The sequence below is a fragment of the Rhinatrema bivittatum genome, chromosome 2 (assembly GCF_901001135.1).
Source record: "Rhinatrema bivittatum chromosome 2, aRhiBiv1.1, whole genome shotgun sequence".
In the NCBI taxonomy this organism is placed as follows: domain Eukaryota; kingdom Metazoa; phylum Chordata; class Amphibia; order Gymnophiona; family Rhinatrematidae; genus Rhinatrema; species Rhinatrema bivittatum.
This window is the reverse complement of record NC_042616.1, coordinates 495,147,612-495,161,517: the sequence shown is the minus strand read 5'-3', so window position 1 is coordinate 495,161,517 and position 13,906 is coordinate 495,147,612. Positions and strand designations below refer to the sequence as shown.

Genomic DNA, 13,906 nt, shown 5'->3' with positions numbered 1-13,906 from the left:
ATTCTTTTGCAGCCACATGGACAAGAGATGCTAGATCTTTATGCTCTAAAACCAGTCTAAAATGTTTTATCCTAAAATATTTTAGCCTAAACTGTTTTAACTGAAATGAACAGGATCTTACTAAAAACCCTATGTAGTCCTTCAGAGTCAGACAGAGTCCTCAGTGATTTTCTAGATTCACAGCTGGTTCCATGTTTCCAGCCTCTCCACCTTTAAAATTAAGTGGATATGCAGCTAATATGGACATTTTTGCACCTATAAAGTCTCCATGTTTGATGGGGGCCAGCCAGTTTCAGTCTGTTGCTATACATTCATCAGATATCTTTTTTTTTTAGACTGTTATTCAGTTTCTGTAGGGTCTACTCTCTCTCTGGGGATCAAGCTCCAAATAAAGTTAGATGTCATCTGCATACATCTGAACTTAGCCCCTTTAACGTTGATTATTTTATTTATTTTTATATACCGACATTCGATTTGACATATCACATCGGTTTATATTCAAGTACTGTAGCTATTTCCCTATCCCCAGAGGGCCAACAATCTAAGTTTGTACCTGAGGCAATGGAGGGTAAAGTGACTTGCCCAAGGTCACAAGGAGCGACAGTGGGACTCGAACGTTGGTCTCCTGGTTCATAGCCCACTGCTCTAACCACTAGGCTATTCCTAAAGATTCACTAAAGATTTGATATGCAGGTTGGGAGATATGGGAGAGAATAGAGTTAGAGCCTTCGAGGACTTCATGTGATGATGTCCATAGAGTTCATAAATTGCCTTTAAAAGACACTCTGAAAATGATCCATTAGAAAAGGCCCTGACCCATTTAATGGCTTATACCCTTGACAATGCAGGATTCTAAATATGTTAGTAATACCTCATGATCCATGGTGTGAAAGACCACCATCAGGTCCAAAATGACCACAAGACAGTCATTACCAGAATCCAGATTTCTTAACAAATCATTAAGCACAGCAGTTTCAGTACTAATATTTGAGAGAATCCTGATTGCCTGAAATCTAACACATTGTTAGAATCCAAAAGGGGTCTGCAGCAGCCGAGGTACTATTCGCTCAATTAATTTGTCCTGTTAGAGCAAATAAGAAACTGGTCTATAGCTATTTGCTAAGGTCAGATCTAAATTAGATTTTTTTAAAAAGTGGGCAGAAGATGGTGCTTCCCCCTTAATCTGGAGTTAGAACCAGAGTGAAGACTGATGTCTTATTTCATTATTGGTGTCCCTAATTCCATGATAATTTTTGTTATAGACATTATCCTCTTTATTTTATTTCATATGCATCTATTATTCCTTTAAAATAGGAGCAGCCAATTCCAGTCCTCAAAAGCCACAAACAGGTCTGGTTTTCAAGATATTCACAATGAATATGCATGAGATAGATCTGCATACCATGAAGGCAGTACATACAATACTATCTCATCCATATTAATTTTGGATATCCTGAAAATCAGGCCTGTTTGTGGCTGGACACCCCTGCTTTAAAGCTACTCAATTCTCTATGCCTTGATTTCCTATTGCCTAATCACCAACTACTTAACCAACACAAATTTCATAACAGCAGTGTAATGCTGAACAAACAACACTAACAGTAAGCATTGATCAATCCCATTGACCACAGACCTTGAGGTTTAAAGAGCAATTCTTCTAGACCCTAAAATGAAGATTTGTATTTTTAAATAGCCTGTATGTAAGCTCTCAGCTATGAAGGCTCCATTTTTGAAGCAGTATGTGCTTTTTTTTGCACCTGGTCCAATGTTATTTATTTATTTAAAATTCTTATATTATATTTATAGTAGGCCAGCTATGCTAAGCAAAGCACAACAAACATAATACGATAAAATATAACCTAACAAAATAGGCAAAAATGATAAAAGAAATTATAAAGAAAACATTTCACTTATTTGTATGTAGTAATACTATGATTATATATGACTGCATGCTTTAACATAGAAACATATAAATGACAGCAGAAGACCAATAGGCCCATCCAGTCTGCCCAGCAAGCTTTCACACTTATTTTCTCATACTTATCAGTTACTCTGACCGCTGAGTTCAGGGCCCTTATTGGTAACTTTTTGATTATAATTTCCTTTCACCCCCACCATTGATGCAGAGAGCAGTAGAGATGTGCTTCGTTTTTATCTACTGGGTCGGGCGACCCGTGGAAAACTTTATTTTCCAACAGGTTTTTCTTTTTTTGGCAATTTTCACCAAAAAACAAAACAAAAGCCACCCCAACCCTTCAAATCTACTTAAATAACCCCCCCCCACCACCATCCCGATCCCCCCCCCCCCCCCCGCCAAGACTTACCAAAAGCCCCAGTGGTCCAGCGAGGTCCCGGGAGCAATCGTGTCATTAAAACTAAATGTAACTCAAGTATACTAGTAAAATTAGGGACCATAAAGCCCTCCCCAATAAAGCTTCACGCAGGTAAGTGACGTTTCAAGAAGTTTTATTGTTAGAGTCTCTTTGCTGCTGGGGGTATCTCACCCCAGGAGTGGTACAGTACTGCAAGGCAGGATGCAGGCAGGACTAGGGCTGATCTTCTGCCTAACCAGCCCCCTCCCCCGTAGGTTGAGCCCTTGGGTTATGGGGGCCAGTAGGTCTCTGTGGCGGCAGTACATCATGGTGAGTCAAGACAGGAGCAAGGGCTGGACAGTTTGGTAAGGCCGGAGCAAGACTTGGATGGGCTGGTGGCAAGTACTGGCTGGAGGCTTGGACACGAGTGCGGGCAAGGCAAGATACTTGGCAGGACTTGGAACTAGACAAAGACACTGACTGAGGCAAGGCAATGACAGGTCACAGGTACAGACAAGGGCTAGACAATGCAAGAATATAAGGGGAGGAAGGAGCAGGGCACAAGAAACCCAAGCAAGGACAGGACTAGAACAAGGCAGACCAGGTCAGGACCAGACAAGGGCAAGCCTAAATTATTTATTTATTTATTTTTACACTTTTTATATTCTGCAGTTTCCATTGGCAAGTTCAGTGCAGATTATAGTAAAACATTCATAAAATCATTTAGTCTAATAAAAAAATACAAATCAACAATCAGATAACACTGAACAAAGAACATAGAAGCCCAAAGGCATCAGTACAGTAGGTCCATAGGCTACTAAGCAAGAGGCCCAATTGTCGCTAAACAAGGTATAACTTGAATAGGCCATAAGGTAAGGCTCAAGGTACAGGAAGGCTCAGAAGCCTTGAGGTAAGGAAAGGCCTGAGTAGGCCTAAGGCAAGAGACAAAAGCAGGAAGGCCCGAAGCTATAAGGTAAGGCATGGCCTAGGCTAGAAGTGCTCAAACTGGTCCTACTGGCTCCCCCAGCCAGTCGGGTTTTCAGGATATCCCTAAAGAATATGCATGAGAAATATTTGCATACACGGGAGGTAGTGCATGCAAATAAATCTCATGCATATTCATTAGGGATATTCTGAAAACCCAACTGGTTAGCGGGGCCTGTAGGACTGGTTTCAGCACCTCTGACCTCGGTAGGCCACAAGACAAGGCACAAGGAGCAAGAAGGCCCGAAGGCCACAAGGCAATGTATGGCCTAGGTAGGCCGCAAGAGAAGGCACAAGGAGCGAGAAGGCCTGGGGGCCACAAGGCAAGAATCAAGGTAAGCATGGCCAGGTCAGAGAGCCAAGAGTAACTCAATGAAGAGGCAAGAAGCAACAGGCAGAGTTGGGTTACACGGGACTGGAGGTTTGGTGTGGCGAGAACATCAAGGAAGAACTTAACAAGGTTGGAAGCAGAGCTCACTGAGAACTCCTGGTAGAGCAGATGCTGCAAACAGGCTGAGTCAGGAGACCATTGAGGAGATGGCTCGGATAGCTCTGAACAGAGCTAACAGGAGGCCTCCGCTGGTGAGGAGGCATCATTGCCGGAGGAAGCAGGGTAGGATGAGGCTGCGTAGCAGGCGAAATCCTAGTATTTATTTACCCATCTTTTCTCCACACACACTAATTATTATTTAAATAACCATTACAACATATATTAGTAATAAATATGATGGAGGTCAAAAGAAGTTAGCGGCTAAATCAGTATTTGGGTACATATCCAGCTAAATTGTGCTGGCTAATAAGTTAGGGAGTAGCTGGCTGCAGCTGCACTACTGAAAATACCTCTAAAGTTAGCTGGATAAGTTTATCTGTCTAATTTCTCTGTCTGGACTGTGTCTGAATATGGACCTCTATTAAATCATTAAAATGAAATGAAACCTCATTTAATTTGGTAACACCATTAGAGTACATTCATTTAACTATTGCATATTATGCATTTACTAAGTTTTTTTCCCCATAGACACAGAATGGGAAAAAAAAGTTAAAAAAAAAAAAGCCTTAATTTCTTAAATGAATTCATTTGAATACATTAAACGATTGTCACAAAAAAAAAAAAAAAAAAAAAAAAAAAGAGTATACATCAATTACTTTCTTGCAGAAAGGAACACCACCTGTTTCATTAGAGAGCTGCCATAGTCAATTTGGTTGGTGATTAATGTGTGTATCACGGTAGTAAGGTTTTCGAGATAGTTGCACAGTTGGCAAATCTGGAGCAGATGCATAAAGGAGGTTTTTTCACTTTAGAGGTATGAGTTTCCATTATGAGGATTCAATCGAGTTGAATCCTTAGGCTTCACGTTGACCCTTAAGATGTGAAGGGGGGATCTGACAGTGAAGGCAAGATCGTAGTCCCTGATGGCTGATCCAGAGGAGTTCCAATTTAGAGGGTTTTCATTTGCATTTGTGATTGATAAAGCTATTGAGCTTCTGCTTGAGATCAGCACTGGATGAGTTTTTAGTCTGATCCCATTTTGATGTAGAGTTGGATATTATCTGCAAATAAATGGGATTCAGTGATGAAGGACTGAATGAGGTCATGGATTGGATGAATGTAAACATTGAAAAGGAATGGGCACAGAACCAACCCCTGAGGTACTCCACTCTCTGGAGTGGAGTACCTCAGGGGTTGGTTCTGTGTGAAATGATTCAAACCATTTGCAGGCAGTGCCTTCAAAGCCGATGTCCCCTAAACTTTGAATCAGGAGTTGGTGATCAACAATGTCAAAGGCAGCAGAAAGATCTAGTAGGACTTGGTTGGCATCAAGATAGATACTGTTGGTGATGGCTAATAGGATGCATTCTGTTCCATGACTTTCCCTGAAGCTGGATTGGTAGTGCTCGTTCATGTAAATCATGTTAATGAAGGCATTAACCATTATTCCCCAATGCAGGGGGGGGGGGTATATTATAACCATGAAGGCTCAACTCATGTTTATTTAATATTGGAAATTTAATTCCTGAGTCAGAGGTGAAGTAAAATTAACTCACATTTCTGGAGCTAATGGTAGTGTGCAAGTATGGCATTAGACCTGGAGTTCCTGATGTTGGGGTCCAGGATAAACCACAATACCTGGGAAACCCCCATGTCCAGGACCACGCTGGCACAGTACTATAGACTAACACTAGCCCCAATAATGGGAGTTAACTTTACTCCATCTCTGACTCAAAGTTAAATTTCCAGGACCTCAAGCCAGAGACCCTCTGCCCCAGGATACCCAAGTCAGAGACAAAGAACGGTTGTGCTGCGACTTTCTACCATTATGTGAAATCTTGGGGGAAAGCACTTTTAATAGCCCAAAAGTCACCATTGAGCAGTGCTTGCTGTGTGTACAACTGTTTGTCGTTGTCGCCTCATGCTTCTCTGGATTTGCATCAGACAGTTGTCAGCAGATATGGTAGTCAGGTAGAAGCTGCATGACAGCACTGTCAGAGGGGAATGGTGGTCCTTATACAGCAAATCAGAAAAGTAGAAGGCAACAACTATAGACAGCTGCATGTTCAGTGAACGCTGCATGATGGTAATAACTGTGCTACTATAAGTGATTTCCCCAAAGAGCTTACATAATAAGATAGTTGTATATATAACAATTCTGCTGCAAAAAGTGCCTTCTTAAAAAAGTTAACATAGTGATAATGCAGTTGCACATGTAAATCTATGCACAATGGCGACAACTGTGCCAAACAATCAATTTTTAAAACTTTACACTTGCCTAGTGCACAAATCATGTTTTTTGCATATGTCATGATTTATACCAAACATTTCTGTATATAATACATTTTGTGTGTATAAACATCTATATGACCCCACTATGTAAACTCCTCAAGGAAGTAGGTCTATTGCATTATGTATACGCCGATGATGTACAAATCTTGCTCCCAATCAAAGACTCCATCGAACACACCCTAGAGCGATGGAACACACACCTCTCTTCAATAAAGCACCTACTATCACAACTATCCCTTACCCTCAATCACGCAAAAACCGAAATCTAATACATATTTATTTTTATTTAACTCTTTTCTATACCGACCTTCATGGTAATAACCATATCAAATCGGTTTACATAGAACAAGGGGTATAACTTTAACAAATCAATTTAACAACATGGAGCAAAATGTTACAGTCAACAGGGTGGAACTCCTCTACCACCCCCCACCGATCCCTCCACGCAGCGTCCTACAAATCTTACACTCCCTACATTCAAAAACCTTGGCATCTTTCTCGACAACCAACTGAACTTCAAGAAACACATCAACAACCTACTAAAAGGCGGCTTCTACAAACTCCAAATCCTAAGAAAGCTCAAACCACTGCTATACCCTCAGGACTTCCGAACAGTTCTACAGGCTCTTTAAACCATACTACTGCAACGCCCTGCTACTAGGCCTTCCAGCCTCCACCCTCAAACCCATTCAACTACTCCAGAACGCTTCGGCCAGAGCACTCATAAACAGCAAGAAATCAGACCACATCACACCCATCCTCAAAAACCTACACTGGCTTCCAATCCCTCAGCGAATACAGTACAAAACTCTCACCATCAACCATAAAATCATCCACAACAACCAAACCAGTTGGCTGCCCACCCCCTTCTCCTCCATATTCCCACACGGAATCTTCGCTCCTCAAACTCAGGCCTCCTACAAATACCGCCCCCTAAAGCCACTCATTGGATATCAACAAGGGAACAAACATTTTCCTATGCCAGTCCCATCCTATGGAACAAATTCCCCACAGAACTTAGAACAGATCCATCCACCCAATCTTTCAAGAAAAATCTTAAAACATGGTTATTCCGCAAAGCCTTTCCAACATCACAAACGAACCATCCTGAAACCAAACCCTATCCATGCACTCAAAACAACCCCCCCCTCCTACCACCACAACAATAAATTCACCCCCTATTACACAATGCTAACTGTTCTCATTATATTACTATTTATGCTGTCTACTTACGCTACCTATTTAACTATTTATGCTATCTATTTATCTATACTACCCATCCCTGTTACCCTCTCTTTTACAAAATATACCTAATGAAAATTATTGCTACCCTATTACTCCGATATTTACTACTATTTATGCAATATATTCCATTTGCCATAGCATTACTATTTATATTATCTTTTGGCACTGCTATACTACAATTACGTATGCTATCGTTTTGGCACTGTATTTCTATCCATGTTGCGATTATAACTCCCTATGACATTTCCCTAATCATCTACTGTACCTGTCATAATTTATTTGTAAACCGATGTGATATGTAAATCGAACACCGGTATATAAAAACAAACCAACAAACAAAGCATGTTTTATGCAAGCTATGTGCACACATTCTCAGGTTAGTATGCTTTAACTCTCAAAACAGTAGTTTACTATTAGCAGAATTGTTGAGAATTGGGGAATGAGTTTCAACCTTTAACCATTGGTAATTGGATTTGAATAGGTTACTTTGGTGGCAGAAGTGAGGGATTTAGGCATTAGACTGAATTCTAATTTGTCAATGCAATGTCATATATTACAACTGATTCGGAGTCTTTACTATAAGTTGAAAATTGTAACGCAGCTTCACCCATTTTTAGAAAAATCTGTGTTCAAAATAGTGATCCAAGCATTAATTTCAGTTGGATTACTGTAATAGCATCTATGGTGACCTTCCAGAAAACCTCACTGTAGGTTTTAGATTATTCAGAACACTGTTGTTTGGCTTTATTTCTTTATTTTTATTTGATTTATATTATACTTTTCAGGCAAGTCAAAGAGGAATTCATTCATGCCACACAGTAACATAGTAACGATGACAGAAAAAGACCAAATGGTTCATCCAGTCTCCCCAGCAAGTTTATGGTAGTAACTGCTGCTCCATGCTGGTTACCCTCAAGCCTTATGTTAAGGGTAGTAATATTTACAATCAAAACCAAACTGTCATAATTACTAACAAAATTACTGCTAGCAACATTTTTATGGGGTGAGCAGCCTTCTTGATAATGCAGATAATGCTGTTTGAACGTGCTTTGCTTTTGGACTTGTTTGCAGAATCAGTCCTGGGCTTTTCCCCTGATGTCTGCATATCAGTATCACAGACTGTAAAAGCTGAGGCCCAGCATTGGCTGTCATGCAAATCCAATTTCCCTTTTTTCCGCGCCGAAGTGGACAGCAATGTTGCAGTTGCGTCACAAGCATTAAGGCTAATTGGTTAAGGATAGTAATCCCCATTTCTCTGTCGCCAGAGGGATCACAATCTAAGGGCCTCATTTACTAAGCATTTTTCCCATAGGCACAGAATGGTAGAAAATCCTTATTTAAATCAGGCCCTAAGTTTGAACCGGAGGAAATGGAGGGTGAAGTGACTTACTCAAGGTCACAAGGAGCAGTGTCTCATAAGACTACAACTCAGCCAGTATTGCACAAATTGCATTGGCTGCCTGTAAAATTATGATCATAGTTTAAAATCTTGACTTGACCTTTCCGTGTTGAGAGGGATGGATTCTGATTATTTGCTGAAACAATTGCAGTTGTGGTTCAGTCAAGGGGCCTTATTGGTCATTCCAACTTTTAAAGTTGAGGCGTATTTATTTGCGGCCAGGGCGTTTTCCACTATTGCCCTCATATTATGGTATTCCCTTCCCTTTGATGTTAGAGGGGAATTATCTGACCTTTAAAATAAAAAAGTAAAATTATGGTTGTTCTCAACCATATAATATGCTTCTAGCGGGTGGTGGAAAGAGATGACAGTGGGCGCAAAGTAGAATATGATAAAAAATAAACAATTGATTGTATGTTTCATTGTTTTTAATGTTAATTTGTTTTTGTTTTAATTAATTATTCATGTCATTTTCCACCTCGCGTGATTTATTTTTTTTAAATCGGGGAAGTGGGCAATAAATATGCTAAAATGATTGAATAAATAAATACATTTTAGCACTTTTTTTTTTGCGCATTAGTAAACAAAAGATGCCCTAAAGTATAGCTCACATTCTTTAGGTTTGTTTTATAAATAAAAAAAAAAACTCGGTAAGGGGCACTAGGTCAACTCCCGGCAACAACGCAAAGGAAGGGGAAGGAGAACGGACGGGGCTCCACCCCCAGCGTAGGAGGGCCGCTCTCTTCCTCCGCGTGCCGGGAATTCCTCCCCCTTCTCGTCTGTCTGCAGCCGGCAGCAGCAGCAGCAGTAACAACAAGCAGCATGCGCTCCCGCCGCTTCTCCTCGTCCCTATGCCGATGGTGGCTGCTGGCGGCGGCTGGGGCGCTGCTCCTGGGCGAGGGGCCGACGGCGGTGTGGGCGGAGTTAGAGCTCAGGACGGAGGAGACGGAAGACGACCCGCACGCCCGGCACCTGTACACGGCCGAGATGTTCGAGCACGCCGTGACCCAGTCGCCGCACTTCATCATGTTCTTCGCCCCCTGGTAGGGTCTCCGGCGAGAGTTCGCTCGCGTGCGTTCTGGACCGGGAAAGGTTTTGGGGGGGGGAGGAGTTGTAGGGCGCGCGCGCGCTCTCTGCGAGGGATGCGGGCTTTGAGCGAGGCGCTAGAACGGCGACGCGGTGGAGAGAGGAGGAACGCACCGTGAGATGGGCTGGGGGTGGCTGTGCCTTACGTGGCCGGAAGCGGATGCGCTGGCTGCGCCCCTGGGAGAAGGAGGCGGGGTTGCATACGGGGGCTGAATTGTGACCCAAGGTGGGGGTTGGGGGCGCTGCTCCACCCCCGCCAACGCAGTCAGTGATTTTTTTTTTTTTTTTTTGGGGGGGGGAAAGTCTGTTCTGAGACTTTTGTTTTCCTTTTATTTTTCTAAAACGTTTGTACATGGGGAGAGGAGAGAGAGTTGAAAATGCTTAGACAATCATTTTAAACTATGGCCCAGATTTGGAGCGATACCTGTAAGGGGAGAGAAGCAGAGCCCAGACAGAATTAGCGCTCCATACTTCCGCTTTTCCCGTTTCGCGCATGTTTTCAGATCTTGTCCATGCTTTTTAATACCTCCCCACACAGCTTTTCTGCTTGCGCTTAATCATTCCCTCTGTTATCGCAAGTTTTGTCTAATTAGTTTGTTTTACATGTTTGAATGTTTAAAGTAAATATGCATAATAAGTATAAACAATAAAGGTGATTCGTTTTTTTTCTTAATTTCAATGTTTATTTTAATCTTCATTTTATTTTCTGTTTTTATGCATCTTTGATTGGATAACGTGCTTTACAAGCAGTATGTAAAGTTTTTAATAATTGAAAAATATTGGCAAGAGATAGGAACAATGTCTACTTACAAAGTCTTAACACATTAAACCTCAGCATGAAGCACTTGCATAATCTATTGGAAAACACTTTGTTAAACAGGTGTCAGCAAGCTAGCCAAGGGGTATTTAACCACCACTGGACCAATCAACCACCCAAACTTAAGAGTCTCTCAGCATAGTAGTGTATTTATTTATTTATTTTTTAAGAGATTTTTAATTTGCATCTAAAAAGAGTCTAAGAGTCTTGGAGTCTAATCTTTATTCTTGTAAAATAGCTTCAAGGGGCCACTAACTTTCCAACATTTCTCTTATTTTTGATGAGTTAATTTTTGTGACAAGATTTTATAAATCTACGACTGTATAACTATTGCACTTCAAAAATCACAAAAAATGGTGTTCTTAAATAGTAATGACCTCATCATCGTAAATGCTGTCGCATAATTCAAACTCTGCCATTCTTTATAATCACTGGTCATATGTGTCTTTGTGTCTTTTTTTTTTCTTTTTTAGTGAATGCAATCCAAGCAAATAAAGCATAATTATGTGCAAAAATTCCTAAATGTTCTTTTGAAAAGAAAATGTAGAAATAGACATAGCCCAGGTCCAGACGAGGCTTCATGTACTGAATGCCCGACACTATCTGAAAATGGAAGATAAGCCGAACAAACTAATGTATATTAATAATCGACTTGCCCCATGAAGAAGGTATCTATCCGAAACATGGACTGTGCCGGGCATTCAGTACATAAAGCCTCGTCAGGACCTGGGCAATGACTATTTCTACATTTTCTTTTCAAAAGAACATTTAGGAATTGAGTTACTTCCCACGTTGCAATACAGCTAAGTGGATTTTCATAATTTATAAGAGAATCATGTTGAAGGTTGTTTTTCAAATAGATGAATGTTATTTCAGGGAATAACAGCAGTAAAAAAAACATTTTGCACATAATTATTATGCTTTCTTAGCTTGGATTGCGCTCACTAAAAAAGGAAAAAAGATACGAAGACACACATGACCAGTGATTAATAAAGAATGGCCGAGTTTGAATTATGCGACAGCATTTACGATGACCTCCAGCATGAGGTCATTACTATTTAAGAACACCATTTTTGTGATTTTTCAGGTGTGATAATTATACAGTAGTAGGTTTATGTATTGATTGACTACCACCTAGCACGTAACTCTTCTTAGAGATTCTTGTTTTGTAGTAAGATTTTATAAATGACATGAAATGAACTCATTAGCTACTGGAGCCTGTACATAATCAGAAAATCTCATTTTCCTTTAGGCCAGATATTCTTCTGTTAAGGTGCCTCCACCTCCCAGCATTTAAATGTTTAGCAAAGAGAGCTTGAAGTGAACAGAATTAGCTCTGCCTGATGTTACAGATTTTAGATTATAGAGGTGAATAGAGCGTGTTGTTTAAAAAAGGGTGCTGTAAACAACTTCCCTTAAGGGTCGATTTTAAAAGGAGCATGCACGTGTCCATGTTATAAAATTTGATGGCCGCGTGCACATTGGGGGGGGGGGGAGGGATTTTACAAAGCAACGTGTGGCGACTCAATCAGGCCTCCCCCCAATTCCCTCCAAGTACGGAGCAGACTGGGAGGGAACTTTCCTACACCTAAGTCTATCCTTCCTCTTCTCCCTGCGCCCTAAACCTACCCTATTTTTAAACCTATCTTCTAATTTTTTTATTTTAATACTTACTTAATACACTCCATATATGGCCAGAGACTGCTCTCAAGCATTCAAAGTTCTTCCAGTGTTGGAACACATGTTCTACCATCCAAGTGCTTTTAAATGACTAGAAATTAAGAAGGGAAGTTTTTTTTTTTTCTTGGTCTTTTATTTATTTGTTTTGATATTGCACTTTCCCCTGTACGTATCCGGATCAGTCCAGACTGCTGGGGTTTGCCCCCCCCCCCCCTGCAGATAGAGACAGAGATGTTTTAAAAACAAAGCTCCGCCTTATATAGGAGAGTGCCACCTACAGTCCGCCAGTATTTCTCTGTCTCTAGCAGATGGTGGAGGTGCAAAACCTACAGTCTGGTCAGTCTTTATTTTGGGTTTGATTAATTTTAGTTAGTTTCTTTCTATGTGCTTTCCTGAATTTCAGGATTTGTCTCTTTAAATTTCTTTAAAAAAAAAAAAGGGGAAAGGTTCCTACGGTCCGCCTCCCAGAGGGTTGTTAGACTCTGAGGGGGCCATCCCCTGCTGGTCTGAGGCAGCTGCCGATGGGGGTTGAGGACCCTAAATGTTTAATTGAGGCAGCGTGGGTGCGATACCGGGGAGCCTGGCTCACTCCACCCTAAGGATCAGCACCCTGGACCACGGTAGGCTGTTTTTGTGCCTTAAAAGTTTAGTTTTGAGGTAATTTTTCTGTACTTTCGTTTTCGATCAGGCAGGCTCTCCCTCCCTTCCTCTCATCGCACGGGGGGGGGGGGGGGGTGTTTTGCCGTGTTTTCGTCTGGGGGGGGGGTAGTTTTGACATTTTTTTAGCTTTGCCTTCCTCTGCTGCGGACAGCCGTGTGTCGCACGGGCGGCTCGGCCCGCTTGCATCTCTCCCACCAGAATTTATGTTCACAATATTTGCCGGGGGAGAGGGCACCTCTAGTGCAGGGACGGCAAAAAGCAGGCCCCCGCGGGTTCCTTCGCCTGCAGCAGGGGATCTTCAGTTAGCTCAGGATCCTTTTCCCTTAAGTGCAGGTACAGAAGCCATTTTACACTCCCTCCGTGCTGCTGCTGTGTCTGCTGTAGGGGAGGGGTCCTTCCCTCCTCAATTCTCCTCAGCCGCGGCCCCCAGTAAATAGAGACTCGCAACAGCCTGTCTCCCCTGGCCCGAAGGGCAGTCCTGACACCTCTTCTGAGTCCTCCTTCATTGTTTTTTTACCCAAAGCCTTTAAGGCAAGGAAGGCGGGCAAACTGATTCCGAGGGGAAAATTAGATTCCCATAAGACACGGACTACTGAGCGCGCCAAGGTGGATAAGGGGACGGAGCCTATTAAATCTAAATGCCCTCTCCGCACTGGGGATCCGCAGGGGAATTCAGACTCCTCTGATCTGGATTCAGACCTTGGGGACCCGGATTGTCAACCCCAGATTCTGCAGGGTGCGGATGACCCGGAGCCAGATCCACCACTGGCGGAGAGGGGCTCTCAGGCGGCTGAGGGCGATGATCCTAAGGTGGTTCGCCTTTTTCGTAAAGGCGAGTTGGCACCCCATATCCCAGCTATCCTCTCTGAACTAGGCATTGACAGCCCTCCCGAGGAATCCAAACTTAGGAAGATGGATCCTGTCTTGTTGGGCCTGAGAGG

At 42.1% G+C, this 13,906-nt stretch overlaps 1 protein-coding gene across 2 annotated transcripts in view; it reads left to right on the top strand.

The window, feature by feature from the left end:
* The first annotated feature begins 9,448 nt into the window (after positions 1-9,448).
* Positions 9,449-13,906, top strand: part of TXNDC5 (thioredoxin domain containing 5) — an 80,031-nt gene continuing 75,573 nt past the window's right edge. The window contains exon 1 of one of the 2 annotated variants that reach the window (XM_029590629.1): positions 9,449-9,765. In XM_029590629.1, coding sequence (XP_029446489.1) covers positions 9,545-9,765 — 221 coding nt within the window. In that variant the 5' untranslated portion in view covers positions 9,449-9,544. The remainder of the gene's footprint in view (positions 9,766-13,906) is intronic. The other variant, XM_029590628.1, reaches the window with a different exon arrangement.